At 53.9% G+C, this 13,516-nt stretch overlaps 1 protein-coding gene across 4 annotated transcripts in view; it reads left to right on the top strand.

Moving 5' to 3' along the window:
• LOC129842575 (2-acylglycerol O-acyltransferase 1-like) overlaps positions 1-13,516 on the top strand; it is a 53,974-nt gene that overhangs the window by 23,373 nt on the left and 17,085 nt on the right. For all 4 annotated transcript variants that reach the window (XM_055911184.1, XM_055911185.1, XM_055911183.1 and 1 more), the window contains exon 3: positions 5,296-5,500. In XM_055911184.1, coding sequence (XP_055767159.1) covers positions 5,296-5,500 — 205 coding nt within the window. The remainder of the gene's footprint in view (positions 1-5,295; positions 5,501-13,516) is intronic.

Below are 13,516 nucleotides of genomic sequence, written 5' to 3'. Positions count from 1 at the left end.
ATAAAGACGGTGGATCTGGACCCCGGTTCTAACTACAGTACCTGTGTCCCCCCCCCCCCCCCCCCAGCTCATAAAGACGGTGGATCTGGACCCCGGTTCTAACTACAGTACCCCCCCCCCCCCCCCCAGCTCATAAAGACGGTGGATCTGGACCCTGGTTCTAACTACAGTACCTGTCCCCCCCCCCCCCCCCAGCTCATAAAGACGGTGGATCTGGACCCTGGTTCTAACTACAGTACCTGTCCCCCCCCCCCCCCCCAGCTCATAAAGACGGTGGATCTGGACCCTGGTTCTAACTACAGTACCTGTCCCCCCCCCCCCCCCCCAGCTCATAAAGACGGTGGATCTGGACCCTGGTTCTAACTACAGTACCTGTCCCCCCCCCCCCCCCCAGCTCATAAAGACGGTGGATCTGGACCCCGGTTCTAACTACAGTACCTGTCGTCCCCCCCCCCCCCAGCTCATAAAGACGGTGGATCTGGACCCTGGTTCTAACTACAGTACCTGTCCGTCCCCCCCCCCCCAGCTCATAAAGACGGTGGATCTGGACCCTGGTTCTAACTACAGTACCTGTCCCCCCCCACCCCCAGCTCATAAAGACGGTGGATCTGGACCCTGGTTCTAACTACAGTACCTGTCCCCCCCCCCCCCCCCCCCCCCCAGCTCATAAAGACGGTGGATCTGGACCCCGGTTCTAACTACAGTACCTGTCCCCCCCCCCCCCCCCCCCCAGCTCATAAAGACGGTGGATCTGGACCCCGGTTCTAACTACAGTACCTGTCCCCCCCCCCCCCCCCCCAGCTCATAAAGACATTGGATCTGGACCCCGGTTCTAACTACAGTACCTGTCCCCCCCCCCCCCCCAGCTCATAAAGACGGTGGATCTGGACCCTGGTTCTAACTACAGTACCTGTCCGTCCCCCCCCCCCCCAGCTCATAAAGACGGTGGATCTGGACCCTGGTTCTAACTACTGTACCCCCCCCCCCCCCCCCCCCCCAGCTCATAAAGACGGTGGATCTGGACCCTGGTTCTAACTACAGTACCCCCCCCCCCAGCTCATAAAGACGGTGGATCTTGACCCTGGTTCTAACTACAGTGCCTGTCCGTCCCCCCCCCCAGCTCATAAAGACGGTGGATCTGGACCCTGGTTCTAACTACAGTACCTATCCCCCCCCCCCCCCCCCAGCTCATAAAGACGGTGGATCTGGACCCTGGTTCTAACTACAGTACCTGTCCCCCCCCCCCCCCCAGCTCATAAAGACGGTGGATCTGGACCCTGGTTCTAACTACAGTACCTGTCCCCCCCCCCCCCCCCAGCTCATAAAGACGGTGGATCTGGACCCTGGTTCTAACTACAGTACCTATCCCCCCCCCCAGCTCATAAAGACGGTGGATCTGGACCCTGGTTCTAACTACAGTACCTGTCCCCCCCCCCCCCCCCAGCTCATAAAGACGGTGGATCTGGACCCTGGTTCTAACTACTGTACCCCCCCCCCCCCCCCCCCCCCCAGCTCATAAAGACGGTGGATCTGGACCCTGGTTCTAACTACAGTACCCCCCCCCCCCCCCAGCTCATAAAGACGGTGGATCTGGACCCTGGTTCTAACTACAGTACCTGTCCCCCCCCCCCCCCCCCAGCTCATAAAGACGGTGGATCTGGACCCTGGTTCTAACTACAGTCCCCCCCCCCCCCAGCTCATAAAGACGGTGGATCTGGACCCTGGTTCTAACTACAGTACCTGTCCCCCCCCACCCCCAGCTCATAAAGACGGTGGATCTGGACCCTGGTTCTAACTACAGTACCTGTCCCCCCCCCCCCCCCCCCCCCCAGCTCATAAAGACGGTGGATCTGGACCCCGGTTCTAACTACAGTACCTGTCCCCCCCCCCCCCCCAGCTCATAAAGACGGTGGATCTGGACCCCGGTTCTAACTACAGTACCTGTCCCCCCCCCCCCCCCCCCCCAGCTCATAAAGACATTGGATCTGGACCCCGGTTCTAACTACAGTACCTGTCCCCCCCCCCCCCCAGCTCATAAAGACGGTGGATCTGGACCCTGGTTCTAACTACAGTACCTGTCCGTCCCCCCCCCCCCCAGCTCATAAAGACGGTGGATCTGGACCCTGGTTCTAACTACTGTACCCCCCCCCCCCCCCCCCCCCCCAGCTCATAAAGACGGTGGATCTGGACCCTGGTTCTAACTACAGTACCCCCCCCCCCAGCTCATAAAGACGGTGGATCTGGACCCTGGTTCTAACTACAGTGCCTGTCCGTCCCCCCCCCCAGCTCATAAAGACGGTGGATCTGGACCCTGGTTCTAACTACAGTACCTATCCCCCCCCCCCCCCCCCAGCTCATAAAGACGGTGGATCTGGACCCTGGTTCTAACTACAGTACCTGTCCCCCCCCCCCCCCCAGCTCATAAAGACGGTGGATCTGGACCCTGGTTCTAACTACAGTACCTGTCCCCCCCCCCCCCCCAGCTCATAAAGACGGTGGATCTGGACCCTGGTTCTAACTACAGTACCTATCCCCCCCCCCAGCTCATAAAGACGGTGGATCTGGACCCTGGTTCTAACTACAGTACCTGTCCCCCCCCCCCCCCCCCCCAGCTCATAAAGACGGTGGATCTGGACCCTGGTTCTAACTACTGTACCCCCCCCCCCCCCCCCCCCCCAGCTCATAAAGACGGTGGATCTGGACCCTGGTTCTAACTACAGTACCCCCCCCCCCCCCAGCTCATAAAGACGGTGGATCTGGACCCTGGTTCTAACTACAGTACCTGTCCCCCCCCCCCCCCCCCAGCTCATAAAGACGGTGGATCTGGACCCTGGTTCTAACTACAGTACCCCCCCCCCCCAGCTCATAAAGACGGTGGATCTGGACCCTGGTTCTAACTACAGTACCTGTCCCCCCCCCCCCCCCCCCCAGCTCATAAAGACGGTGGATCTGGACCCTGGTTCTAACTACAGTACCTGTCCCCCCCCCCCCCCCCCAGCTCATAAAGACGGTGGATCTGGACCCTGGTTCTAACTACAGTACCTGTCCCCCCCCCCCCCCCCCAGCTCATAAAGACGGTGGATCTGGACCCTGGTTCTAACTACTGTACCCCCCCCCCCCCCAGCTCATAAAGACGGTGGATCTGGACCCTGGTCCTAACTACAGTACCCCCCCCCCCCCCAGCTCATAAAGACGGTGGATCTGGACCCTGGTTCTAACTACAGTACCTGTCCCCCCCCCCCCCCCCCCCCCCCCCCAGCTCATAAAGACGGTGGATCTGGACCCTGGTTCTAACTACAGTACCTGTCCCCCCCCCCCCCCCCCAGCTCATAAAGACGGTGGATCTGGACCCTGGTTCTAACTACTGTACCCCCCCCCCCCCCCCCCCCCCAGCTCATAAAGACGGTGGATCTGGACCCTGATTCTAACTACAGTACCTGTCGTCCCCCCCCCCCCCCAGCTCATAAAGACGGTGGATCTGGACCCTGGTTCTAACTACAGTACCTGTCCCGTCCCCCCCCCAGCTCATAAAGACGGTGGATCTGGACCCTGGTTCTAACTACAGTACCTGTCGTCCCCCCCCCCCCCCCCCAGCTCATAAAGACGGTGGATCTGGACCCTGGTTCTAACTACAGTACCTGTCCCCCCCCCCCCCCCCCCAGCTCATAAAGACGGTGGATCTGGACCCTGGTTCTAACTACAGTACCTGTCCCCCCCTCCCCCAGCTCATAAAGACGGTGGATCTGGACCCTGGTTCTAACTACAGTACCTGTCCCCCCCCCCCCCCCCCAGCTCATAAAGACGGTGGATCTGGACCCTGGTTCTAACTACAGTACCTGTCCCCCCCTCCCCCAGCTCATAAAGACGGTGGATCTGGACCCTGGTTCTAACTACAGTACCTGTCCCCCCCCCCCCCCCCCAGCTCATAAAGACGGTGGATCTGGACCCTGGTTCTAACTACAGTACCTGTCCCCCCCCCCCCCCCCAGCTCATAAAGACGGTGGATCTGGACCCTGGTTCTAACTACAGTACCTGTCCCCCCCCCCAGCTCATAAAGACGGTGGATCTGGACCCTGGTTCTAACTACAGTACCTATCCCCCCCCCCAGCTCATAAAGACGGTGGATCTGGACCCTGGTTCTAACTACAGTACCTGTCCGTCCCCCCCCCCCCAGCTCATAAAGACGGTGGATCTGGACCCTGGTTCTAACTACAGTACCTGTCCCACCCCCCCCCAGCTCATAAAGACGGTGGATCTGGACCCTGGTTCTAACTACAGTACCTGTCCGTCCCCCCCCCCAGCTCATAAAGACGGTGGATCTGGACCCCGGTTCTAACTACAGTACCTGTCGTCCCCCCCCCCCCTCCCCAGCTCATTAAGACGGTGGATCTGGACCCTGATTCTAACTACAGTACCTGTCGTCCCCCCCCCCCCCCAGCTCATAAAGACGGTGGATCTGGACCCCGGTTCTAACTACAGTACCTGTCCCCCCCCCCCCCCCCCCCCAGCTCATAAAGACGGTGGATCTGGACCCTGATTCTAACTACAGTACCTGTCGTCCCCCCCCCCCTCCCCAGCTCATTAAGACGGTGGATCTGGACCCTGATTCTAACTACAGTACCTGTCGTCCCCCCCCCCCCCAGCTCATAAAGACGGTGGATCTGGACCCCGGTTCTAACTACAGTACCTGTCCCCCCCCCCTCCCCCCCCCCCCAGCTCATAAAGACGGTGGATCTGGACCCCGGTTCTAACTACAGTACCTGTCCCCCCCCCCCCCCTCCCCAGCTCATAAAGACGGTGGATCTGGACCCTGGTTCTAACTACAGTACCTGTCCCCCCCCATAAAGACGGTGGATCTGGACCCTGGTTCTAACTACTGTACCTGTCCCCCCCCCCCCCCCCCCCCAGCTCATAAAGACGGTGGATCTGGACCCTGGTTCTAACTACAGTACCTGTCCCCCCCCCCCAGGTCATAAAGACGGTGGATCTGGACCCTGGTTCTAACTACAGTACCTCCCCCTCCCCCCCCCCCCCCCGTAAAGACGGTGGATCTGGACCCTGGTTCTAACTACAGTACCTGTCCCCCCCCCCCCCCCCCCCCAGCTCATAGAGACGGTGGATCTGGACCCTGGTTCTAACTACAGTACCTGTCCCCCCCCCCCCCCAGCTCATAAAGACGGTGGATCTGGACCCCGGTTCTAACTACAGTACCTGTCCCCCCCCCCCCCCCCCAGCTCATAAAGACGGTGGATCTGGACCCCGGTTCTAACTACTGTACCTGTTTCTCCCCCCCAGCTCATAAAGACGGTGGATCTGGACCCCGGTTCTAACTACCTCTTTGGGTTCCACCCCCATGGTGTTCTGGTGGCAGGGGGTTTTGGGAACTTCTGTACAGAGGCATCAGGGTTCTCCTCGCTGTTCCCCGGGCTGACCCCCTACCTCCTGATGCTGCCATTCTGGTTCAGAGTACCCTTCTTCAGAGACTACATCATGTGTGGAGGTTAGTACCCTGACCCCTGACCCTAGTACCCTTCTTCAGGGACTACATCATGTGTGGAGGTTAGTACCCTGACCCCTGACCCTAGTACCCTTCTTCAGGGACTACATGATGTGTGGCGGTTAGTACCCTAACCCCTAACCCCTGACCCTAGTACCCTTCTTCAGGGACTACATGATGTGTGGAGGTTAGTACCCTGACCCCTGACCCTAGTACCCTTCTTCAGGGACTACATGATGTGTGGAGGTTAGTACCCTGACCCCTGACCCTAGTACCCTTCTTCAGGGACTACATGATGTGTGGCGGTTAGTACCCTAACCCCTAACCCCTGACCCTAGTACCCTTCTTCAGGGACTACATGATGTGTGGAGGTTAGTACCCTGACCCCTGACCCTAGTACCCTTCTTCAGGGACTACATGATGTGTGGAGGTTAGTACCCTGACCCCTGACCCTAGTACCCTTCTTCAGGGACTACATGATGTGTGGAGGTTAGTACCCTGACCCCTGACCCTAGTACCCTTCTTCAGGGACTACATGATGTGTGGAGGTTAGTACCCTGACCCTAGTACCCTTCTTCAGGGACTACATCATGTGTGGAGGTTAGTACCCTAACCCCTGACCCTAGTACCCTTCTTCAGAGACTACATCATGTGTGGAGGTTAGTACCCTAACCCCTGACCCTAGTACCCTTCTTCAGGGACTACATGATGTGTGGAGGTTAGTACCCTAACCCCTGACCCTAGTACCCTTCTTTAGGGACTACATCATGTGTGGAGGTTAGTACCCTAACCCCTGACCCTAGTACCCTTCTTTAGGGACTACATCATGCGTGGAGGTTAGTACCCTGACCCTAGTACCCTTCTTCAGGGACTACATGATGTGTGGAGGTTAGTACCCTAACCCCTGACCCTAGTACCCTTCTTTAGGGACTACATGATGTGTGGAGGTTAGTACCCTAACCCCTGATCCCTGACCCTAGTACCCTTCTTTAGGGACTACATGATGTGTGGAGGTTAGTACCCTGACCCCTGACCCTAGGACCCTTCTTCAGGGACTACATGATGTGTGGAGGTTAGTACCCTAACCCCTGACCCTAGTACCCTTCTTCAGGGACTACATGATGTGTGGAGGTTAGTACCCTGACCCCTGACCCTAGTACCCTTCTTCAGGGACTACATGATGTGTGGAGGTTAGTACCCTGACCCCTGACCCTAGTACCCTTCTTCAGGGACTACATCATGTGGAGGTTAGTACCCTAACCCCTGACCCTAGTAACCTTCATTAGGGACTACATGATGTGTGGAGGTTAGTACCCTGACCCCTGACCCTAGTACCCTTCTTCAGGGACTACATGATGTGTGGAGGCTAGTACCCTAACCCCTGACCCTAGTACCCTTCTTTAGGGACTACATGATGTGTGGAGGTTAGTACCCTGACCCCTGACCCTAGTACCCTTCTTTAGGGACTACATGATGTGTGGAGGTTAGTACCCTGACCCCTGACCCTAGTACCCTTCTTCAGAGACTACATGATGTGTGGAGGTTAGTACCCTAACCCCTGACCCCTGACCCTAGTACCCTTCTTCAGGGACTACATGATGTGTGGAGGTTAGTACCCTGACCCCTGACCCTAGTACCCTTCATCAGGGACTACATGATGTGTGGAGGTTAGTACCCTAACCCCTGACCCTAGTACCCTTCTTTAGGGACTACATCATGTGTGGAGGTTAGTACCCTAACCCCTGACCCTAGTACCCTTCTTTAGGGACTACATGATGTGTGGAGGTTAGTACCCTGACCCCTGACCCTAGGACCCTTCTTCAGGGACTACATGATGTGTGGAGGTTAGTACCCTAACCCCTGACCCTAGTACCCTTCTTCAGGGACTACATGATGTGTGGAGGTTAGTACCCTGACCCCTGACCCCTGACCCTAGTACCCTTCTTCAGGGACTACATGATGTGTGGAGGTTAGTACCCTGACCCCTGACCCTAGTACCCTTCTTCAGGGACTACATCATGTGGAGGTTAGTACCCTAACCCCTGACCCTAGTAGCCTTCATTAGGGACTACATGATGTGTGGAGGTTAGTACCCTGACCCCTGACCCTAGTACCCTTCTTCAGGGACTACATGATGTGTGGAGGCTAGTACCCTAACCCCTGACCCTAGTACCCTTCTTTAGGGACTACATGATGTGTGGAGGTTAGTACCCTGACCCCTGACCCTAGTACCCTTCTTTAGGGACTACATGATGTGTGGAGGTTAGTACCCTGACCCCTGACCCTAGTACCCTTCTTCAGAGACTACATGATGTGTGGAGGTTAGTACCCTAACCCCTGACCCCTGACCCTAGTACCCTTCTTCAGGGACTACATGATGTGTGGAGGTTAGTACCCTGACCCCTGACCCTAGTACCCTTCTTTAGGGACTACATGATGTGTGGAGGTTAGTACCCTGACCCCTGACCCTAGTACCCTTCTTCAGAGACTACATGATGTGTGGAGGTTAGTACCCTAACCCCTGACCCCTGACCCTAGTACCCTTCATCAGGGACTACATGATGTGTGGAGGTTAGTACCCTAACCCCTGACCCTAGTACCCTTCTTTAGGGACTACATCATGTGTGGAGGTTAGTACCCTAACCCCTGACCCCTGACCCTAGTACCCTTCTTTAGGGACTACATGATGTGTGGAGGTTAGTACCCTGACCCCTGACCCTAGTACCCTTCTTTAGGGACTACATGATGTGTGGAGGTTAGTACCCTGACCCCTGACCCTAGTACCCTTCTTTAGGGACTACATGATGTGTGGAGGTGAGGCTGAGTCTCTGTACACTGTCTAGTTGGATGGGGTGTGTGTGGGTGTGGGTGGATAGTGTGTGGGTGTGGGTGTGTGTGTGTACACACTGTATTTGCTGTCACAGGGTTTTCCTGTTGTGAAAGTTTATGATGCAATATCTGACAGCGCACCAAGTAGGTGACACTGACACACACTGTCAGACAAACTGACTCAACTATGTTTCACAATAGAGACTGGGCTTGCGTGTGCTAACGTGTCTGTGTGTTTCCTTCAGTGTCAACTGTTCCTGTCTCTCTCTGTCTACAGGGGGACATCCTAAATACATGTCTCTCTCTGTGTCTACAGGGGGACATCCTGAATACATGTCTCTCTGTGTCTACAGGGGGACATCCTGGATACATGTCTCTCTCTCTCTCTGTGTCTACAGGGGAACATCCTGAATACATGTCTCTCTCTGTGTCTACAGGGGGACATCCTGAATACATGTCTCTCTGTGTCTACAGGGGGACATCCTGAATACATCTCTCTGTGTCTACAGGGGGACATCCTGAATACATCTCTCTCTCTGTGTCTACAGGGGAACATCCTGAATACATGTCTCTCTCTCTGTGTCTACAGGGGGACATCCTGAATACATGTCTCTCTCTGTGTCTACAGGGGGACATCCTGAATACATGTCTCTCTCTGTGTCTACAGGGGGACATCCTGAATACATGTCTCTCTCTGTGTCTACAGGGGGACATCCTGAATACATGTCTCTCTCTCTCTGTGTCTACAGGGGGACATCCTGGATACATGTTTCTCTCTGTGTCTACAGGGGGACATCCTGGATACATGTCTCTCTCTCTCTGTGTCTACAGGGGGACATCCTGAATACATGTCTCTCTCTGTGTCTACAGGGGGACATCCTGAATACATGTCTCTCTCTCTCTCTGTGTCTACAGGGGGACATCCTGAATACATGTCTCTCTCTCTCTGTGTCTACAGGGGGACATCCTGAATACATGTCTCTCTCTGTGTCTACAGGGGGACATCCTGAATACATGTCTCTCTCTCTGTGTCTACAGGGGGACATCCTGAATACATCTCTCTGTGTCTACAGGGGGACATCCTGGATACATGTCTCTCTCTCTGTGTCTACAGGGGGACATCCTGAATACATCTCTCTCTCTGTGTCTACAGGGGGACATCCTGAATACATCTCTCTGTGTCTACAGGGGGACATCCTGGATACATGTCTCTCTCTCTGTGTCTACAGGGGGACATCCTGAATACATGTCTCTCTCTGTGTCTACAGGGGGACATCCTGAATACATGTCTCTCTGTGTCTACAGGGGGACATCCTGAATACATGTCTCTCTCTGTGTCTACAGGGGGACATCCTGAATACATGTCTCTCTCTCTCTCTGTGTCTACAGGGGAACATCCTGAATACATGTCTCTCTCTCTCTGTGTCTACAGGGGACATCCTGAATACATGTCTCTCTCTGTGTCTACAGGGGGACATCCTGGATACATGTCTCTCTCTCTGTGTCTACAGGGGGACATCCTGAATACATCTCTCTCTCTGTGTCTACAGGGGGACATCCTGAATATATGTCTCTCTCTCTCTGTGTGTCTACAGGGGGACATCCTGGATACATGTCTCTCTCTCTGTGTCTACAGGGGGACATCCTGAATACATGTCTCTCTCTGTGTCTACAGGGGGACATCCTGAATACATGTCTCTCTCTGTGTCTACAGGGGGACATCCTGAATACATGTCTCTCTCTGTGTCTACAGGGGGACATCCTGAATACATGTCTCTCTCTCTCTCTGTGTCTACAGGGGGACATCCTGAATACATCTCTCTCTCTCTGTGTCTACAGGGGGACATCCTGAATACATGTCTCTCTCTCTCTGTGTCTACAGGGGGACATCCTGAATACATGTCTCTCTCTGTGTCTACAGGGGGACATCCTGGATACATGTCTCTCTCTCTGTGTCTACAGGGGGACATCCTGAATACATCTCTCTCTCTGTGTCTACAGGGGGACATCCTGAATACATGTCTCTCTCTCTCTGTGTGTCTACAGGGGGACATCCTGGATACATGTCTCTCTCTCTGTGTCTACAGGGGGACATCCTGAATACATGTCTCTCTCTGTGTCTACAGGGGGACATCCTGAATACATGTCTCTCTGTGTCTACAGGGGGACATCTTGAATACATGTCTCTCTCTGTGTCTACAGGGGGACATCCTGAATACATGTCTCTCTCTGTGTCTACAGGGGGACATCCTGAATACATGTCTCTCTCTGTGTCTACAGGGGGACATCCTGAATACATCTCTCTCTCTCTCTGTGTCTACAGGGGGACATCCTGAATACATGTCTCTCTCTCTCTCTGTGTCTACAGGGGAACATCCTGAATACATGTCTCTCTCTCTCTCTGTGTCTACAGGGGGACATCCTGAATACATCTCTCTCTCTGTGTCTACAGGGGGACATCCTGAATACATGTCTCTCTCTCTCTGTGTCTACAGGGGGACATCCTGAATACATGTCTCTCTCTGTGTCTACAGGGGGACATCCTGAATACATCTCTCTCTCTCTCTGTGTCTACAGGGGGACATCCTGAATACATCTCTCTCTCTCTCTGTGTCTACAGGGGGACATCCTGAATACATCTCTCTCTCTCTCTGTGTCTACAAGGGGGACATCCTGAATACATGTCTCTCTCTCTCTCTGTGTCTACAGGGGGACATCCTAGATACATGTCTCTCTCTCTCTGTGTCTACAGGGGGACATCCTGAATACATGTCTCTCTGTCTACAGGGGGACATCCTGAATACATCTCTCTCTCTCTGTGTCTACAGGGGGACATCCTGAATACATGTCTCTCTCTCTCTGTGTCTACAGGGGGACATCCTGAATACATGTCTCTCTCTCTCTCTGTGTCTACAGGGGGACATCCTGAATACATGTCTCTCTCTCTCTCTGTGTCTACAGGGGGACATCATGAATACATGTCTCTCTCTCTCTCTGTGTCTACAGGGGGACATCATGAATACATGTCTCTCTCTGTGTCTACAGGGGGACATCCTGAATACATGTCTCTCTCTGTGTCTACAGGGGGACATCCTGAATACATCTCTCTCTCTCTCTGTGTCTACAGGGGGACATCCTGAATACATGTCTCTCTCTCTCTCTGTGTCTACAGGGGGACATCCTGAATACATCTCTCTCTCTCTCTGTGTCTACAGGGGGACATCCTGAATACATGTCTCTCTCTGTGTCTACAGGGGGACATCCTGAATACATGTCTCTCTCTCTCTGTGTCTACAGGGGGACATCCTGAATACATGTCTCTCTCTCTCTCTGTGTCTACAGGGGGACATCCTGAATACATGTCTCTCTCTCTCTCTGTGTCTACAGGGGGACATCATGAATACATGTCTCTCTCTCTCTCTGTGTCTACAGGGGGACATCATGAATACATGTCTCTCTCTGTGTCTACAGGGGGACATCCTGAATACATCTCTCTCTCTCTGTGTCTACAGGGGGACATCCTGAATACATGTCTCTCTCTCTCTCTGTGTCTACAGGGGGACATCATGAATACATGTCTCTCTCTCTCTCTGTGTCTACAGGGGGACATCATGAATACATGTCTCTCTCTGTGTCTACAGGGGGACATCCTGAATACATCTCTCTCTCTCTCTGTGTCTACAGGGGGACATCCTGAATACATGTCTCTCTCTCTCTCTGTGTCTACAGGGGAACATCCTGAATACATGTCTCTCTCTCTCTCTGTGTCTACAGGGGGACATCCTGAATACATGTCTCTCTCTGTGTCTACAGGGGGACATCCTGAATACATGTCTCTCTCTCTCTGTGTCTACAGGGGGACATCCTGAATACATGTCTCTCTCTCTCTCTGTGTCTACAGGGGGACATCCTGAATACATGTCTCTCTCTCTCTCTGTGTCTACAGGGGGACATCATGAATACATGTCTCTCTCTCTCTCTGTGTCTACAGGGGGACATCATGAATACATGTCTCTCTCTGTGTCTACAGGGGGACATCCTGAATACATGTCTCTCTCTCTCTGTGTCTACAGGGGGACATCCTGAATACATGTCTCTCTCTGTGTCTACAGGGGGACATCCTGAATACATCTCTCTCTCTCTCTGTGTCTACAGGGGGACATCCTGAATACATCTCTCTCTCTCTCTGTGTCTACAGGGGGACATCCTGAATACATCTCTCTCTCTCTCTGTGTCTACAAGGGGACATCCTGAATACATGTCTCTCTCTCTCTCTGTGTCTACAGGGGGACATCCTAGATACATGTCTCTCTCTCTCTGTGTCTACAGGGGGACATCCTGAATACATGTCTCTCTGTCTACAGGGGGACATCCTGAATACATCTCTCTCTCTCTGTGTCTACAGGGGGACATCCTGAATACATGTCTCTCTCTCTCTGTGTCTACAGGGGGACATCCTGAATACATGTCTCTCTCTCTCTCTGTGTCTACAGGGGGACATCCTGAATACATGTCTCTCTCTCTCTCTGTGTCTACAGGGGGACATCATGAATACATGTCTCTCTCTCTCTCTGTGTCTACAGGGGGACATCATGAATACATGTCTCTCTCTGTGTCTACAGGGGGACATCCTGAATACATGTCTCTCTCTGTGTCTACAGGGGGACATCCTGAATACATCTCTCTCTCTCTCTGTGTCTACAGGGGGACATCCTGAATACATGTCTCTCTCTCTCTCTGTGTCTACAGGGGGACATCCTGAATACATCTCTCTCTCTCTCTGTGTCTACAGGGGGACATCCTGAATACATGTCTCTCTCTGTGTCTACAGGGGGACATCCTGAATACATGTCTCTCTCTCTCTGTGTCTACAGGGGGACATCCTGAATACATGTCTCTCTCTCTCTCTGTGTCTACAGGGGGACATCCTGAATACATGTCTCTCTCTCTCTCTGTGTCTACAGGGGGACATCATGAATACATGTCTCTCTCTCTCTCTGTGTCTACAGGGGGACATCATGAATACATGTCTCTCTCTGTGTCTACAGGGGGACATCCTGAATACATGTCTCTCTCTGTGTCTACAGGGGGACATCCTGAATACATGTCTCTCTCTCTCTGTGTCTACAGGGGGACATCCTGAATACATGTCTCTCTCTCTGTGTCTACAGGGGGACATCCTGAATACAT

This window comes from Salvelinus fontinalis, unplaced genomic scaffold (assembly GCF_029448725.1).
Source record: "Salvelinus fontinalis isolate EN_2023a unplaced genomic scaffold, ASM2944872v1 scaffold_0054, whole genome shotgun sequence".
Classification (NCBI taxonomy): domain Eukaryota; kingdom Metazoa; phylum Chordata; class Actinopteri; order Salmoniformes; family Salmonidae; genus Salvelinus; species Salvelinus fontinalis.
The sequence above is the reverse complement of the archived record's forward strand: the minus strand, read 5'-3'. Positions and strand labels throughout refer to the sequence as shown.